At 37.8% G+C, this 19,000-nt stretch overlaps 1 protein-coding gene across 10 annotated transcripts in view; it reads right to left on the bottom strand.

The window, feature by feature from the left end:
* The window catches only part of MTHFD2L (methylenetetrahydrofolate dehydrogenase (NADP+ dependent) 2 like), a 162,619-nt gene that overhangs the window by 21,549 nt on the left and 122,070 nt on the right, over positions 1–19,000 (bottom strand). For 9 of the 10 annotated variants that reach the window (XR_004740880.3, XR_008480183.2, XM_035293561.3 and 6 more), the window contains one exon: positions 11,917–12,042. The exons of the other annotated variant lie outside the window; for it this stretch is intronic. Coding sequence is in view for 7 of the 9 variants with exons in the window: in XM_035293561.3 (XP_035149452.3) it covers positions 11,917–12,042 (126 nt within the window). In the remaining 2 variants the exon portion in view is untranslated. The remainder of the gene's footprint in view (positions 1–11,916; positions 12,043–19,000) is intronic. 10 annotated transcript variants of the gene reach the window in all.

The raw sequence follows: 19,000 nt of genomic DNA on the forward strand, positions 1-19,000 counted from the left end.
GGAGAAAACAGTATTCCTGAATGAGCATAGCTGCCCAACTCTATTGACTGCCTCCCTAATTCCAGACTTTTATGGGAAAGAGTCAAATTATTATTATTATTATTATTATTGAGACAGAGTCTCACTGTGTCACCTAGGCTGGAGTGCAGTGGCACAATCTCAGCTCACTGCAACCTTCTCCCAGGTTCAAGCAATTCTCCTTCATCAGCCTTCCTAGTAGCTAGGATTACAGGCGTGAACCACCAAGCCCAGCTACTGTTTATATTTTTAGTAGAGACAGGATTTCACCATGTTGGCCAGACTGGTCTCAAACTCCTAACCTCAAGTGATCTGACGGCTTCGGTCTCCCAAAGTGCTGGGATTACAGGTATTGAGCCACCACCCATGCCTGGCTAACCAAATTATCTTAAGTTAATCCATTTTGGTTTCCCTTTCTTGTAGCCCTTAACCTATACTCAAGTATACTTAGAAGGAAAAAATGCAAACAACCTAAGGGTTTAACAATAGAGAAAGGATGAACCAAATAATGATATATTTACTGAATATAACCATGAACCAGAACCTCAGCAGGACAAATCAGTAAAACAAGTTTACATGTATAAATTATATATATTCCTCAATCTATGCAGTCGATGAATACATAAAATATCCAGAAGCAACTCTAGTACAAAATATAATGATAATGTCAGTTGCCCTAGAGGAGTAGAGATACTTTTCCATAAAGGCTGACGTCCTTACTTTTATAATTTAAACCAGTTTTATCAACAATATAATGTACCTTTACTTTGGACTTACAACCTTTACAAAGACTGAATACTTTAAATTTGTACTATCCAATTATGTTAAGACAGCGGAGAGAAGAAAGTCATCTTAGACATTAACCTCACCTATTTTGAATTTTAACAAAAATGCCTACACATCATTCCTCTTTCCTATCTCCTTTCTTTATACCAATTCTTTCCTGTCTTATTTTATTTCTTCTTTTGGTATAAACCAATGAGTAGAAAGGCATTGTCAGAGTTGGAAGACAGGGAGGAGAGATGGCAGTCAACAGGGAACAGACATTCCAGTTCTCCTTATTCCACCTCAATCCCGGCAGGATGTATCATAAAATTGTAGCAAACCTACTAAAGCTTCAAAAGCATACAGAAATGTCTTTGTGTTAGCTATGAGAAATAAATGAGGCCTGAGAATTCACCAATAAGAGCATGGTTAATTGAATTAGTAGCATGAAAGTCATTAATTAGACCATTTAGCAGACCAAATCCATTTGATGAGTTAAGAACAGTATAATTGTGGTGCATGCCTGTAATCCCAGCTACTCAGGAGGCTGAGGCAGGAGAATTGCCTGAACCCAGGAGATGGAGGTTGTGGTGAGCCGAGATCGCGCCATTGCACTCCAGCCTGGGTAACAAGAGCGAAACTCCGTCTCAAAAAAAAAAAAAGAACAGTATAATTATGAGTTTTTGAGTCTAGGACTACATACTACTTTCCAATTTGTTATTCAGAAGAAGCTATTTACTACTCATAGCACATAATCTCAATTCTATCTTTGTCAGAAATGTATGAAGTTACAGAGTTACAGCCTTCTTTGTCAGAAATGCATGAAGTTTCTTTCAAAGCTACAATAGAAAATGGTTTAAAAAATTGCCTGTGAAAGTAGTTATACCTCAGTGTGAAAAAATAATAATCTATATAGCAAATATAAACCTATAAGTGAATAGATTATTTACTGCATGATTATTAGTAATGAAAAATAATTCTTATTAGACATGCAAAATAATTTTATCATAGATGCTTTTAAATAGTTTCTTTTTTTAATGTTGTAATTTAGGAGGGAGGAAGTATCTTCAAGTAATTGAAGAGGAATGTTAAGCATTTGTCAGAAGCTAGACATATTGATGAACTGTTGAGTTCTGTAATTGGAAATCAATTCAAAACAAAATAGCACTTCAATTTAGTAATAACTTTAAGGCCCTACTTATTTCCCCAAACATCCAGAGAGGCATGGCATTGCAGGAAAACCCTAACTTGGATGTATGTTGAGGAAAAGGACATACTGGTTGGTAAGGTGCTTAGCAAACATTACCTTCCACAGTGATAGTAATAGCAAGAAACTGTAACCTAACAACTGAATAATCTTGTAGTAGAAGTGATTATGGCATTGGATATAAATTTCAACTATATGATCACTAATTTCATGAGACTTAATTGGGCACAGAGAAAAATACAGGCAGTGCTCAGTTTCACAATAGTGTAAGACCATAAAGATGGCTGTTGAAACAGTGTGAAGCAGTTTTAATAGTCAAGGGGAGAAATTATATTTGTTTAGTGATCTTTAAAATTTTTTTGTCAAAACAGTAAGAGTTTTCTTACAGTGATTTATAAATGTATATGAAATTAAAAATAAAATTAATATCACTGATAATAGTAAAATAAACATTACTATTTACTAGTAGTAAAACTGTTTACTAATAGTAAAACTAATAATTAAACTACTACTAACTAATAGTAAAACTAAACTAATATTTAAAAAACAAATGCAATTTTAAATGTTAGAAACACTGAAAACTGAAGTGTTTTATTTCTCTGTAAACATTTTGCAGAGTACAGTTTGAAAGATGCTTGCCTTTTTTTGGTCACACAACTGATGATTAGGAGCAAGCATCTTTTCTAAGTCTTGGTGAACTGGCAGATTCCTTTCTAAGTATGAATCAGCTTCCAAAATTTTATCCTGTGCTTTTTAATGTCATGAAATATCATGGCAGGTTCCTTTAATGTGAAGTTTTTTACATCCTCTGGGACATTGTTATCCTTTCCATCACAATCGTTCATTCATTTATGTTAGTAAAGCATTCCCATCAATGTTATCTACTTTAAGTGGGTCACCCAGTTTTCTTTAGTAGTGAAACAAAGATTTCTGCAAGAACAATTTACTTCAGCAATTGATTTTATCTACATCCATTTTGTTAATCTTGGCTACAGTTACAGTGAAACGTTCACCGATACTCACAAAGCAGCCACCACACTTTCCCTGTGGCAATTTGAAGCCAAATGTTACTTATGAGTTTTGTGGCATAACCCATCTTAACTCTCCTCCCTCTCCGTTGGGAGATCATCCCTCACTTCAGGTTAAGTCCTGATGAGCAACTTGAAGAGCAACATGTCAAAACCTATCAATTGCCTGCTCCTGTGGGTGGCTGAGTCATGGCCTCACTGGCAAGACCTTCTTTACCAAGTTCAGGTCCTCATTAGTATTCTGGCTCCCTGACCAGAAGGCTGTCAAGATAAATACAACTAATCATATGCGTGTATTTTATGATAGGATTAGAAAAACTCGACCTCCCTGATGAGTTTCTGTGCTTTTACATGATCATTTGATAATGCTCTGTTGGGTGTCCAAGATACCCCAAACAGTAGAACTGAATGGAGTCACTAATATATTTGCTATCATTTAACTAATAACACTGACAGCCAGTGAGGTGGCAAAGCTATCAGGCAACAGGCTAGGTCTCCCAGCCCTGTTCCTCTCATATCTTTGTCTCTTTTCCATCTCCTTTAAAATTTTTTTTATATACTTAGATACACAGAACTGCAATTTGACGTAATAGCCATTACCAAGCAAGACTTTATATAAATGAAGTATCTATATGTGCTACTAAGCATATACACCCACCCCAAAATGCTGATTTAAAAATTGTTTTCAGAATACTTTTTATTTCAGCAAAAAAGTTCTTACTTAAAAATAAGATCATATGGAACTGATACGAGACCAAGGAAATACTCTATGAGAGAAGAGTCTTATAAAATGTGCTGAAATGAACTGCCGGGTAATCTTGCCTTATAAGCAGTCAAGGTTGTGAACTGCAAACATCCCTGCTTATCTTGCCTCAAGCTGGTTATCTCATGTTGTCAATGCCATCTGGGTGCATCACAAGTGCAGTAATTTTGCAATGAACGCATGATAACTATAATATTATCAAGACACAGAATGACAGTAAAGAAAATAAATAAGGCCAGGTTTTAAAATAAAATGTATCTTCACTCTTTCAAGTTAAGAAATTCAAATAAGTTACTCATATCTGACTTGAGTGATTGAACATAAAAGGTTAAATGAGGCCATTCTCTAGTAATTTCAGCATGTACACAACACACGCACACACACACACACACGTACAAACACACAGACATATGTATATACATACAGATATACAAGCTCATGTGGAAAGCCATCCCTGCTAGAATAGAGTTCCAACCATGTCAAGGACCCTATGTGTTACAGCCAATACGGGCAGTAGTGTTTTCTTTGATAAGGTACATCTGTACTTGCTCTTATTTACTGTTTTGTCTCTGGAACACATTGTTGCATATATTATGTCCTTAGCATTTCTCTTTATTTTAGGCTCAAATGGCTTACTTGGATCTGGTCCCTGATACATCTTAGAAGCTCACATATATGGGGCCAGTACCCTGAGACACTTCTAACTGTCTGCTTTTTCTATTGTATTCAACGATATGCTAGAACTTGGGTAAGCCATCAGCTGATGACGTGGTTTTAAGTGTAAATTCAAAATCTAAATTACTTTTAAAATGGCATCATCTATTCTTTTCAGTTTCTCTGTAAGAACACACCTATAACTAATAAAGTTCTTGATGTGGTGCTGTGTTTTTAGGCAGAATAATCAGTCTTATACACAAAATATTTCTAACATAAAAATTTCACCAGTTATTTACTGTATTCATGCCTTTATAGACATCGAAGACTTCTAGGCTACACTGCAAATCTGAATGCAGGTAAATATCTAACAATGATAATGGAAGTAAAATTGGATTAGAGGGTCAGGAATCTAGAAATACATCATCTTTGGGCCCAGTTTCCCCATTTCTAACTGGGTTAGAATTTTATTTTTTACTACCACATATTTGTTGCCTTATCTCTTTCATTGACCACAAAAACTTTAGCCCAGTTCCTTTTCTTTATTCTCTTTAAAACACAAGTGAAAAACACTGACTTCAACTATCTAGATAACTATCTAGATCTGCAATATAGTTAGGGTTGGCAGACACACCCTAAGATGCCTTCTGGATCTAAGAGTGAATGGCTGAGAATAGAGCATATTTGACTAAGGGTAGAGTAAGATGACAACTCCCAAAATTCAAATAATGTCCAGGTTTATAAAGGCCAGCTGTATTCTATCAATAAAAACTGTACTATAAAAAATTTGATCCCTAAACCAAATATTAATTATAGAATTGGACGAGATGAAAAGGAAGAAAGGAAGGATGGAAGGGAGGAAAGAAAGTGGGAGGGAGGAGAAAACGGCTCGGGGAGGACTCAAGATGGCGCTGTGAGAACAACCCAGGATTGGAGCTCTTCTCCTTGAATCCGCAAACGGTGAGTCAGAGCGGCATTTCCAGACTGATCTTTGTTGCCCACAGAACGGGGAAACTCCCAAGTATAAAAAAGACACGGGACGCCAGGCAGTAGGTCTGCCTGGCGAAGCCGGCAGCCGGGGCAGCGGTGGCCGGCCCTACCCAGCAATCCCCACAGGGCGCGCTTGTCCGGGTGCCCTGTTGAACCGGCAACCTGAGACTTGAGAGGGCTGGACTTGAGACTGAACGAGACTTGGACACTAGGCCAGCCCAGGGGATTGCAGGGATTGGGATACCCAGTGGGACGAACAAAACCGCGATTTGAAACTATCCCGAGCAGAGGTCCGAGACGCTCTGTGGGGGAGGGGCGTCCACCACTACCGAGGCAACCCGCCCCAACTGAGATACACGCCCACTGCTGACGCAGCCAGCCATTGCCGAGGCAACCCGCCCCAACTGAGATACACGCCCACTGCTGAGGCAGCCAGCCGCTGCCGAGGCAACCCGTCCCTACTGAGATACACGCCCACTGCTGACGCAGCCTGTCGTTGCTGAGGCAACACGCTACAACGAAGAGACTCCGCCGCAGGGCGTGGCGGAGACCACAGCGGAGCTGGCAGGAACAGCACGAATCACACAACAGCAGGGCGGAGCCTCGGCAGCCAAACAGTGGCTAGTCTGCCTTCTAGCTGGGCAGGACACCTGATCGGACATCCAAAAATAAAGCCCAAACCCCTCAACACAGAGCATTTGAGAAAAAAAAAAAAAAGGGTTTTTTTAATGAGCTCTGTTGCAGCAGAATCAAACATAGCAGCCTAACAGCCCTGAATGAACAACAGAGTGCACAGCTCAGCAATTAAATCCCTATAGAGTACAAACTGTCTCCTCAAGCAGCTCCCTGACCCCTCTATATCCAAAAGACTGACATTAGGTAGGCATCATCCTGGGACAAAGAGAGCAGAAAAAGAAACTGGTAGCATCTCTCGCTGTGCCACAGCTACTAGAGGTGCAGCCCAGACAAGCAGGGTCTGGAGCGGACCCCAGCAGTCGTACAGCGAAGGGGCTAGACTGGTAGAAGGAAAACCAAGCAACAGAAATACTTCATCATCAACATTGGGTGTCCACTCAGAGACCCAAACGAAAAGTCAGCAACTACGCAGACGACCAGCGGACAAATCCACAAAGATGGGAAGAAACCAGCGCAAAAAGGAGGAAAACACCCGAAACCAGAACACCTCGCCTCCTAGAAAGGACCAAAACTCCTCACCAGCAAGGGAGCAAAACTGGACGGAGAATGACTGTGACAAAATGACGGAATTAGACTTCAGAAGATGGATAATGAGAAACTTTTGTGAGCTAAAAGATCATGTATTAAATCAATGCAAAGAAACTAAGAACCTTGAAAAAAGATTTGAAAAAAGATTCGAGGAAATGATAACAAGAATGGATACCTTAGAGAGGAATATGAATGAATTAAAGGAGCTGAAAAATACAATACGAGAACTTCGCGAAGCAAACACAAGTTTCAATAGCCGAATTGACCAAGCAGAAGAAAGAATATCTGAAGTTGAAGACCAACTCAATGAAATAAAACGAGAAACCAAGATCAGAGAAAAAAGCGCAAAAAGGAATGAACAAAGTCTCCAAGAAATGTGGGACTATGTGAAAAGACCTAACCTACGTTTGATAGGTGTACCAGAAGGGGACAAAGAGAATGAATCCAAGCTAGAAAATACTCTTCAGGACATCATCCAGGAAAATTTCCCCCACCTAGCAAGACAAGCCAACACTCAATTGCAGGAAATACAGAGAACACCACAAAGATATTCCGCAAGAAGAGCAACCCCAAGGCACATAATCGTCAGATTCAACAGGGTTGAAATAAAGGAGAAAATACTAAGGGCAGCCAGGGAGAAAGGTCGGGTCACCCACAAAGGGAAGCCCATCAGACTCACAGCAGATCTCTCGGCAGAAACACTACAAGCCAGAAGAGAGTGGGGGCCAATATTCAACATCCTTAAAGAAAAGAACTTTCAACCCAGAATTTCATATCCAGCCAAACTGAGCTTCAGAAGTGAAGGAAAAATAAAATCCTTTGCGAACAAGCAAGTACTCAGAGATTTTGTCACCACCAGGCCTGCTTTACAAGAGCTCCTAAAAGAGGCACTACACATAGAAAGGATCAATCAGTACCAGCCATTCCAAAATCACACTGAAAGCTAAAGAGCTTCAACATAATGAAGAATCTACAACAACTAACAGGCAAAACAGCCACTTAGCATCAAAATGGCAGTATCAAATTCACACATAACAATATTAACCCTAAATGTAAATGGACTAAATGCACCAATCAAAAGACACAGACTGGCAAATTGGATAAAAATCCAAAACCCATCAGTGTGCTGTATCCAGGAAACCCATCTCACATGCAAGGATACACAAAGGCTCAAAATAAAGTGATGGAGGAAGATTTACCAAGCTAATGGAAAGCAAAAAAAAGCAGGAGTTGCAATTCTCATCTCTGATAAAATAGACTTTAAAGCAACAAAGATCAAAAGAGACAAAGAAGGCCATTACATAATGGTAAAAGGATCGATACAACAAGAAGAGCTAACGATCCTAAACATATATGGACCCAACACAGGAGCACCCAGATACATAAGGCAAGTTCTTAATGACTTACAAAAGGACTTAGACTCCCACACAATAATAGTGGGAGACTTTAACACTCCACTGTCAATACTAGACAGATCAACCAGACAGACAATCAACAAGGATATCCAGGGCTTGAACTCAGACCTGGAGCAAGCAAACCTGGTGGACATTTACAGAACTCTCCACCCCAAATCCACAGAATACACATTCTTCTCAGCACCACATCACACCTACTCTAAAATTGACCACATAATTGGAAGTAAAGCACTGCTCAACAAATGCAAAACAACTGAAATCATAACAAACAGCCTCTCAGACCATAGTGCAATCAAGTTAGAACTCAGAATTCAGAAACCGACCCAGAACTGCACAGCTTCATGGAAACTGAACAACTGGCTCTTGAATGTTGACTGGGTAAACAACAAAATGAAGGCAGAAATAAAGAAGTTCTTCGACACCAATGAGAACGGAGACACAACGTGCCAGAACCTCTGGGACACATTTAAAGCAGTCTCTAGAGGAAAGTATATAGCAATAAGTGCCCATATGAGGAGAATGGAGAGATCCAAAATTGACACCCTATCGTCAAAATTGAAAGAGCTAGAGGAGCAAGATCAAAAAAACTCAAAACCCAGCAGAAGACAAGAAATTACTAAGATCAGAGCTGAGCTGAAGGAGATTGAGACACGAAAAACCCTTCAAAAAATCAATAAATCCAAGAGCTGGTGTTTTGAAAAGATCAACAAAATAGACAGACCACTAGCCAGATTGATTAAAAAGAAAAGAGAGAACAACCAAATAGATGCAATAAAAAATGATAAAGGGGAAATCACCACAGATTCCACAGAAATTCAAACCATCATCAGAGAATATTACAAACAACTCTATGCACATAAACTAGTAAACCTGGAAGAAATGGATAAATTCCTGGACTCCTGTGTCCTCCCAAGCCTAAACCAGGAGGAAGCTGAAACTATGAATAGACCAATAACAAGGTCTGAAGTCGAGGCAGCAATTAAGAGCCTACCTCACAAAAAAAGCCCAGGTCCAGACGGGTTCACAGCCGAATTCTACCAGACACACAAGGAGGAGCTGGTACCATTCCTTCTAAAACTATTTCAAACAATCCAAAAAGAGGGAATCCTTCCCAAATCATTTTATGAGACCAACATCATCCTGATACCAAAACCCGGCAGAGACCAAACGAGAAAAGAAAACTTCAGGCCAATATCCATGATGAACATAGATGCAAAAATCTTCAATAAAATATTGGCAAGCCGATTGCAACAGCAAATCAAAAAACTTATTCATCATGATCAAGTAGGATTCATCCCGGGGATGCAAGGCTGGTTCAACATACGCAAGTCTATCAATGTAATTCACCACATAAACAGAACCAAAAACAAAAACCACATGATTATCTCAATTGACGCAGAGAAGGCATTTGACAAAATTCAACAGCCCTTTATGCTAAAAACCCTCAATAAACTCGGTATCGATGGAACGTATCTCAAAGTAATAAAAGCTATTTATAACAAACCAACAGCCAATATCATACTGAATGGGCAAAAACTGGAAGCATTTCCTTTGAAATCTGGCACTAGACAAGGATGCCCTCTCTCACCACTCCTATTCAATATAGTACTGGAAGTTCTAGCCAGAGCAATCAGGCAAGAAAAAGAAATAAAGGGTATTCAAATAGGAAAGGTGGAAGCCAAATTGTCTCTATTTGCAGACGACATGATAGTATACCTAGAAGACCCCATTGCCTCAGCCCAAAAACTCCTGAAACTGATAAACAACTTCAGCAAAGTCTCAGGATATAAAATCAATGTGCAAAAATCATAAGCATTCGTCTACACCAATAACAGACTTAAAGAAAGCCAAATCAAGAGCGAACTGCCATTCGCAATTGCTACAAAAAGAATAAAATACCTTGGAATACAACTCACAAGGAACGTAAGGGACCTCTTCAAGGAGAACTACAAACCACTGCTCAACGAAATCAGAGAGGACACAAACAGATGGAGAAACATTCCATGTTCATGGTTAGGAAGAATTAATATCGTGAAAATGGCTATACTGCCCAAAGTAATTTACAGAATCAACGCTATCCCCATCAAGCTACCATTGACTTTCTTCACAGAACTGGAAAAAACCACCATGAACTTCATATGGAACCAAAAGAGAGCCCGCATAGCCAAGTCAATTCTAAGCAAAAAGAACACAGCGGGGGGCATCACACTACCGGATTTCAAACTATACTACAAGGCTACAGTAATCAAAACAGCATGGTACTGGTACCAAAACAGAGATATAGACCAATGGAACAAAACAGAGGCACCGGAGGCAACACAACATACATACAACTATACAATCTTTGATAAACCTGACAAAAACAAGCAATGGGGCAAGGATTCCATGTTTAACAAATGGTGTTGGGAAAACTGGCAAGCCATGTGCAGAAAGCAGAAACTGGACCCCTTCCTGACACCTTACACTAAAATTAACTCCAGATGGATTAAAGACTTAAACATAAGACCTGGCACCATAAAAACCCTAGAAGGAAATCTAGGAAAAACTATCCAGGACATAGGAGTAGGAAAGGACTTCATGAACAAAACACCAAAAGCATTGGCAACAAAAGCCAAAATAGACAAATGGGACCTAATGAAACTCCACAGCTTCTGCACGGCAAAAGAAACAGTCACTAGAGTGGATCGGCAACCAACAGAATGGGAAAAAATTTTTGCAGTCTACCCATCTGACAAAGGGCTGATATCCAGAATTTACAAAGAACTCAAGCAGATTTACAGGAAAAAAACAAACAAGCCCATTCAAAAGTGGGCAAAGGATATGAACAGATACTTTACGAAAGAAGACATATATGAGGCCAACAATCATATGAAAAAATGCTCATCGTCACTGGTCATCAGAGAGATGCAAATCAAAACCACATTGAGATACCATCTCACCCCAGTTAGAATGGCGATCATGAAAAAATCTGGAGACAACAGATGCTGGAGAGGATGTGGAGAAATAGGAACACTTTTACACTGTTGGTGAGAGTGTAAATTAGTTCAACCATTGTGGAAGACAGTGTGGCGATTCCTCAAGGCCTTAGAAATAGAAATTCCATTTGACCCAGCAATCCCATTACTGGGTATATATCCAAAAGACTATAAATCATTCTACTATAAGGACACATGTACACGAATGTTCATTGCAGCACTGTTTACAATAGCAAAGACCTGGAATCAACCCAAATGCCCATTGATAATAGACTGGATTGGAAAAATGTGGCACATATACACCATGGAATATTATGCAGCAATCAGAAATGATGAGTTCGTGTCGTTTGTAGGGACATGGATGAATCTGGAGAACATCATCCTCAGCAAACTGACACAAGAACAGAAAATGAAACACTGCATATTCTCACTCATAGGTGGGTGATGAAAAATGAGAACACATGGACACAGAAAGGGGAGTACTAAACACTGGGGTCTATTGGGGGGAAAAGGGGAGGGCCAGTGGGAGGGGGAGGTGGGGAGGGATAGCCTGGGGAGAAATGCCAAATGTGGGTGAAGGGGAGAAGAAAAGCAAAGCACACTGCCATGTGTGTACCTACGCAACTGTCTTGCATGCTCTGCTCATGTACCCCAAAACCTATAATCCAATAAAAAATTAAAAAAAAAAAAAAAAAGAAAGTGGGAGGGAGAAAGGAAATATTTAAGTCTGATTAAACTATTTTCCCTCAGAAGAAAGAGGTGATGATTAATAAGGTAATAATTCCCCATAAATGAAAAATTTCTCTTTATATTTTTAAAATATGTAAGGTAGATGTTTTTATCTTCTTCGCTTATCAAAAGATATTGGGTTTATTACCTTCAAAGTCCACATCTCCAACTAATTTTGTCTTCCCTGTCACTGGATCATGGACATAGTTGATACCCACATCAATTACAGCAGCACCTTCTTTAACCATATCAGATGTAATCAACTTTGGAATACCTGAAAACAAAAAAGAGTTGTTTGTCCTTCAGGATAACAAAGGTTTATGTATCCGTTTTGGTAGTCATGGCTTTAAATATATATATATATATATATATTTAAATAAATATATATATATATATTTAAATAAATATATACATATACACATATATGTATATATTTATATTACATATATATATATATATATATATATATTACATTGTTCCTTAAAAAAGAGGCCATTGATCATTTCTGAGCTGAGAGAAGAACAAAGATGATTAAGGCAGCACCTAAGGGCTTCTCCGGATGAAATCCTGCAGGAGTTACCCTCTCACCTCAGAGATCGCTCCCCTGGCATCTCAGGGACACCTGCTTGAGCAGCAATCTTTTGTATACCATGCATAGCATGAGGAGATCCTGCGGAGCTGAAGTAGAGTGGAGCACAGTGAAAACAACTTGGAAATTGAACGGAGAGAAAGAATGAATTGGGGGAAGGGAGGGAGGAAGGGAGAGATATAGAAAGGAAGGGAGGGGGAAAGAAAGAATGAGGATAATAATAATTCATATTCCTGAGGGTTCTTGTGAACAGTAAAGTGCCATATTCACAATGGCATCTCATCAATTCCAAACATGAAGTGCTAAGTGCTATCTTGAGTTTTCTTTTTATTTCTTCTTGGTTTCTTTGAATCATTATGTCTGAGATGATTTTGAAAGGTATAATATATAGTAAGGTCTCCTCACTATTGCTGTGTTCCAGTTTAAAAGATAGGTCTACAGAGATCTTTTGTCATCATCTATTTCCTGTAATTAGTTTCAAATGCAATAGTACCAGCTAACAATGGTTAATGTTCCAGTTTTTTTTTAATTGAACACTTCATCCCCAAATTTAGTAGATTAAAGCAACAATTTATTATTATGCTTTATGATTTTGTGGGTTGACTGAGTTCAGCTGGATGCATCTGGCTTGGGATCTTTCATGTAATTGAAGGCAGATAGTATCTGAAGCTAGAATCATCTAAAGACATGACAAGGCTAAAAGGACTCACTCACATGGTTGCAGTGGATGCTTGTGGTTGGCTGGGAGCATAGGTAAGGCTGTCAACTGGAATACAAATGCATGAACTCTCCATGGGGCTTGGGTTTCTCACAGCCTGGCAGCTGGCTTCCAAAAGTGAGTGTTCCAGAAGATCAGAAGTATTAGTTGCCAGTCTCTTAATGCTTGGACCAGGAAACTAGCATAATGTCACTTCTGTCATATACTATTGGTCAAGAAGTAACACAATCCTCTCCACTTCTCAGTGGAGTCTCAGAATCAGAGACTCCCTAGTCATCTCTATTATTATATCACAATACTTCTGGTTGCCATGGTGTCTGGTAGATGATTTACTCACATTCGTATTCTAGATCCCTTGCAGGAAAAGCCTACCCACTGTGTTGTTAGAGACACTCTAGCACCTGAACTATCCATTTAAGCATTACAGATAGCTTAAATATCATCTCATAACATGAATTTTACTGCTAGCAAGAGTTTAAAGGCTATAAACAAATGATCAATGCCAACATAGAGGTAGCTATGGGATAGCTTCCTTAGTTTCATAATGAGGTAACAGAAGAAGAATCAATGTTTGAGACATATTTTTCCCTTGCTTTCCTATCCTGTGATATAGAACTTATCCTTTTTATTTGTTCTGACATAGATATTATGCATTGCTCCACATAGTCATAAAATCCTGTTTCTTTTTGGTATCCAAGAGAAAAAGAGGACATACATTGAGTATAGCTGCAGAAAAAAATTTCAACATAAAAATATTCACAAAATAGTTATTAAAGTCCAGCTACTATGCTAATTGCAAGTATCCTAATCTCCCTCTGATTATATAACATCTCAGGGAATATTAAATGGCAATAAACAAATTGCACAATTTTCAAAATAGAGAAAAGTATGAGCTTGATTTTAATTCCCCAGAAAATCATAAAATAGAAAAAAACTGTAAATGTTTATCTTTTTTGGATAATGATGCTTTTTATGTCCACTGTAGAAAATTTGGAAAATACATAAATATTTAATATGAAAATAAAAGCACTATTATCCTACCATCCAAAGAAAATAAGTATTAGTATTTTTAGTGTATTTATTTCTAGGATTTCAAAATATTTATATATTAAATATAAAATATGAAACCTGTATTTCATTGATGTTGTGTCTCACTATGTGTCTCACCGCTCTCTCACTAAATTATGAGCATTTTCCCATTTCATTTTACTTGAAAATTAGAAGCTATATAAACTAATTCATTGTATGGATTACCATAAAAACATATTCATTCCTTCAGTGTTTCTAATATTTTGCTATTATAAATAATGCAGTGATGATCATTTATATTCAGAAAATGATAGACAATTTCTTAATTACAGCATCAAGTTTTAGAAAACTTTTCACTGAACTCTTTTGACTGGAAAAATGTAGGTTAGATAAAAGAACCTATTGGTAGAGCCATAGGTGGTTAAATAACATATTACAAAACTGTTGATCAAGCATTTGTAACAAGGTCTAATGAGGTTTTCTGTGAAAAGTATTTGTCAATACCATGTTCAAATTTTTAATAAATAATTTGGAAGAACACATTGGCATTGTGATGGATTTATTTTTGTTCTCCTCCAGATCCATTTTCCACCATTTTTCTCCTTTACTCTAAGCCAGTGGTGGGACTGATCCTTACAAAGGTCTTGTGTGCTTCTTGTCTCTCTTGGAATCATGTCATGGCCATGAGACCAAGCTGAAGCTAGCCTACTGAAAGATACAAGTACTGTAGAGGACAGCTGAGTCACTTTAGCCAAGGCCATGCTAGACTGATCAGCCCCCTCCCAATAACCAGTGATGACAGATGCTTGATCAGGCCCCAGGAAGATTGTCAGAAATTAATGAGTTACAGTCACCATAACTGACCAGCTGAACTATGGACTCAGGAAAAAATTTTTTAAAAGGTGGTTGTCTAAGTGACTTTTTTTTTAAACATACCAGTAGCTACACAGCCCATATTTGAAAATGACACAAAATAAGACAGAATGGTTACTGGGTTGTAATTTTTGAATGATGGATCCTAAGTATCAAGAAGAATCTGAATGGAAACAAATGTATAATTCTCACAAAGTACTGTACTTGATTAAAAACTTAGTACAAAACTAAGATGGTCTCCAGATACTAGAATGTAATATTTTCCAATATATTTTGAGCAAACTCTCTGGAATAGTTGGTTGTATATCAGAGGCTGGTCTAAGGAAGAAAGATTAGAACCAGTCTCGAAATCATGTCAAATTCTTATCACTTGCTATCAGACTAGCTGGTTCAATCGCTTATTACTGATCCACAATATGATAAAATCTTGTGCCACAACATATATAAAGCAACTATATCAGTAAACACAGTTTAATTCAGCTAACTTTATTTTTGTTTTTTGTACCAAAACGTTTTCAATGAAGTAAATGGTGTGTTGATTTACAGTCTGGTGCAAGTTCCCTATCTTCTTGTAGACCTATAACACATAATGTGTAGAGGGTATGAAGTAGTCACAGAAAATCACCAGTGCACTGACCACACAGTGAAAACCTCTGCAATAGAGAAATGGTTGAATGAACTTAGGCTGCCTATCACAGAAACAAACAAACAAACAAACAAATGCATATACCTAAAAACAAAATGAGAAAAACCCAAGAACTACAGTAGTTTCTTCAATATGTTAAACTGAAAATCAAGATGATTTCACTCTATATGGTTTCAGAGAGAAGAAGAAAGGAAAAAAACACAAAGGGAGGAAGTATATTTTAGTTCAATATAAAGAAGATTTTAAGGGTAATATAACATACCATAAAGAGAAACTATATAGTGTCCTTATTCCTTATAAGCAATATTCAAAATAAAGGAGGGATTGAACTGGAAAGGTTAGTTGTAGGCGGACAAGTCCCCAAATGACCTTGGCTGCCCTAGTTCTTTCCACTTCCACTTAACAGAGAATTTTTATCCCATTCTAATTCTCAATGGGGCATCCTAGTAACTAGAATAGGGCATCTTGAGATAAAGAGAAAGTGTTGGATACAATCTAGGCTACGTCCTCCTCCCTCCTAGAATGAGATGTTTCCCAATGCTTGACCTCAGCAATTTAAGTGGTGCCCAAGGTGTATAAACTCAGGGAAAAGTGCTTTTGAGTTTCCTCAGCTGTGTCACATGGGGCAAACAAAGATGAGACTCCATCTGCCCTAGACAGTTTCCTCATCCTTGGGAAGTTGGTTCATCAAGGATTCTAGGCTTCTGTTTATTCTTGCTGCATATCTGTGAATAAAAATATCTCCTTTGGCTGATTTGTATGAGTGTTCTGTCTTATCATTCTTATGCAAGTGATAGAGGTACTGGGCCCCCTTTTGATCCTCCATGCTGTCCTCATGGTGTTGGGCCTACTAAAGCATCTGGGTCTTCTCTAAGCTTCTGGCAGATTTATAAACTTCTGTATTAGTGATATCTTTCAATTCTAAAATTTCAACATTCTCCTTTGTTCTTTCAAATCATAATAAAAAACTTTTTCCAAGTAATTAATTTCTGAGGTTGTGTTGATCTTTGAATCTATCTATCATTCATTCTACTTAAGAAGACAGAGAAATAACATAAATTATATTTAGTGGTTGGAATTATAACAAACATATACAATCCCTATTTTAGTTATGCTGAATACTCTTAAGTAGTCCACTTATGTTGCTGTCTTGTAGAGGCAAATGATTGAAAGCACATAGTTGGTCAATCATTGTATTTTTATAGATATTGAAAAGAAATTTCTTAGACTTGATATGTTTAATTTCCTAATCATACAAATGCAATATAAATTCTTGTCATTTGATAAAATATAATTAAATATATTTAAATATTAGATAAAGAAAATACATATATCACTAGGATGCATAGACAGAATTTTTTTCTTTTTGTCAGAGTTGAAAATGAACAATTTCAAGTGAATAATTCCTATGAGCTTTACTTTTTCTGTTGTTGCTGTTATAATTCCATGGGAACCAAATCTTAACTCTTATATAATTTGAGAGCTCAACCATTATATGTGAGAACCCAAACTGTCCACACTCACATAGCTCATATAAGTTGTAATAGTAACATTATTTTATTATTCAGCTGTCTTCATCTACATAACTTTCTTACTGGAGAAAACTCTTGCTCAGAAAGATGAAAGTTGAAAGTGGTTTTGCCTCAGGAACTTACTGAAAAATTCATTTAATGAACAGCAAACCTTTTGATTTTTCAGTAGGTAGCAACAAACAGCTTATTGTGTAGGACATTTTGAAACCCTTGCTTCAAAACACTCTCCTTGTATCCACCAATCCTAAACTTGCATATTATAATCATTATCCAATTCTAAGCAAGCTCCCATAAGGCACATTAAAGGATTTGCCTTGCAATACCACTCAGAGCATCAGCATGGACAAAGACTTATGAGGAAATGACCAAAAGCAATTGCAACAAAATTGACAAATGGGATCTAATTAAACTAAATAGCTTCAGCACAGCAAAAGAAATGATCATCAGAGTGAACAGACAACCTACAGAGTGGGAGAACATTTTGAAATCCACCATTTGACAAAGGTCTAATATCTAGAATTTATAAGGAACTTGAACAAATTTATAAGAGAAAAAACAAACAACCTTATCAAACAATGGGCAAAGGGTATGAATAGGTACTTCTCAAAAGAAGAGATTTATGTGGCCAACAGACATATGAAAAAAAGCTCAACTCACTGATCATTAGAGAAATGCAAATCAAAAGCACAATGGGATATCATCTCATGCCAGTCAGAAGGGCAATTATCAAAAAGTCAAGAAATAACATGCTGGTGATGCCATGGAGAAACAGGAACTCTTTTACATTGTTGGCGAGAATATAAATTAGTTCAACCATTGTAGAAGACAGTGTGAAGATTCCTCAAGGATCTAAAATTAGAAATACCATTTGAACTAGCAATCCCATTACTGATAGATACCCAAAGGATTATAAATCATTCTACTATAAAGACACATGCACACGTATGTTTATTGCAGCACTATTTACAACAGCAAAGACTTGGAACCAACCCAAATGCCCATCAATGATAAACTGGATAAAGAAAATGTGGTATATATATACATCATGGGATACTATGCAGCCACAAAAAGGAATGAGATCATGACCTTTGCAGGGACATGGATGAAGCTGGTAGCCATCATCCTCAGCAAACTAACACAACAGAAAATCAAACACCACATGTTCTCACTCATAAGTGGGAGTGGAACAATGAGAATACGTAAACACAGAGAGGGGAACAACACACATTGGGACCTGTTGGGGGTGGGTTAGCATCAGGACAAATAGCTAACGTATGTTGGGCTTAAAACCTAGACGACGCGTTGATAGGTGCAGCAAACTACCATGGCACACAAATACCTATGTAACAAACCTGTATGTTTTCCACATGTATCCTGGAACTTAAAGTAGAAAAATAATAAAAAAAAGACTTGCTTTGAAACAAACTCTAACATCTTATAAATATTTCAACTTTGCCCTATACTCTAACAGGTTACTAAGGTTACCTGGCTCTCCAGGAGAGAAAAGTATCTCTGATGTGTAGAATATGATGATTTCTATAGCAGAGTCCTACCATGGCTGACTTCAAGCTACTAATGTGACCTCACTGAACATGGATTGGGGAAGAGATGTTCAGAATCAATCTCGCAGGCTGGTGGAGCCAGCTTCAGCATACCACTGCTACTAAGGCTCTGTCACTGCAGTTCTTACACATGCTACAGTGACCATAAACTAAGATTTGTCATAACACTGAATTGTTTGGGTGATATTTTTGGGGAATCAGCATTCAATAATCTTAAAAATCCACAAAGATCTAGTCAAGGACTTCTCTTGTACATGATCCAGGACCTTAAGTCAAAAATCAT

This window comes from Callithrix jacchus, chromosome 3 (genome assembly GCF_049354715.1).
Source record: "Callithrix jacchus isolate 240 chromosome 3, calJac240_pri, whole genome shotgun sequence".
In the NCBI taxonomy this organism is placed as follows: domain Eukaryota; kingdom Metazoa; phylum Chordata; class Mammalia; order Primates; family Cebidae; genus Callithrix; species Callithrix jacchus.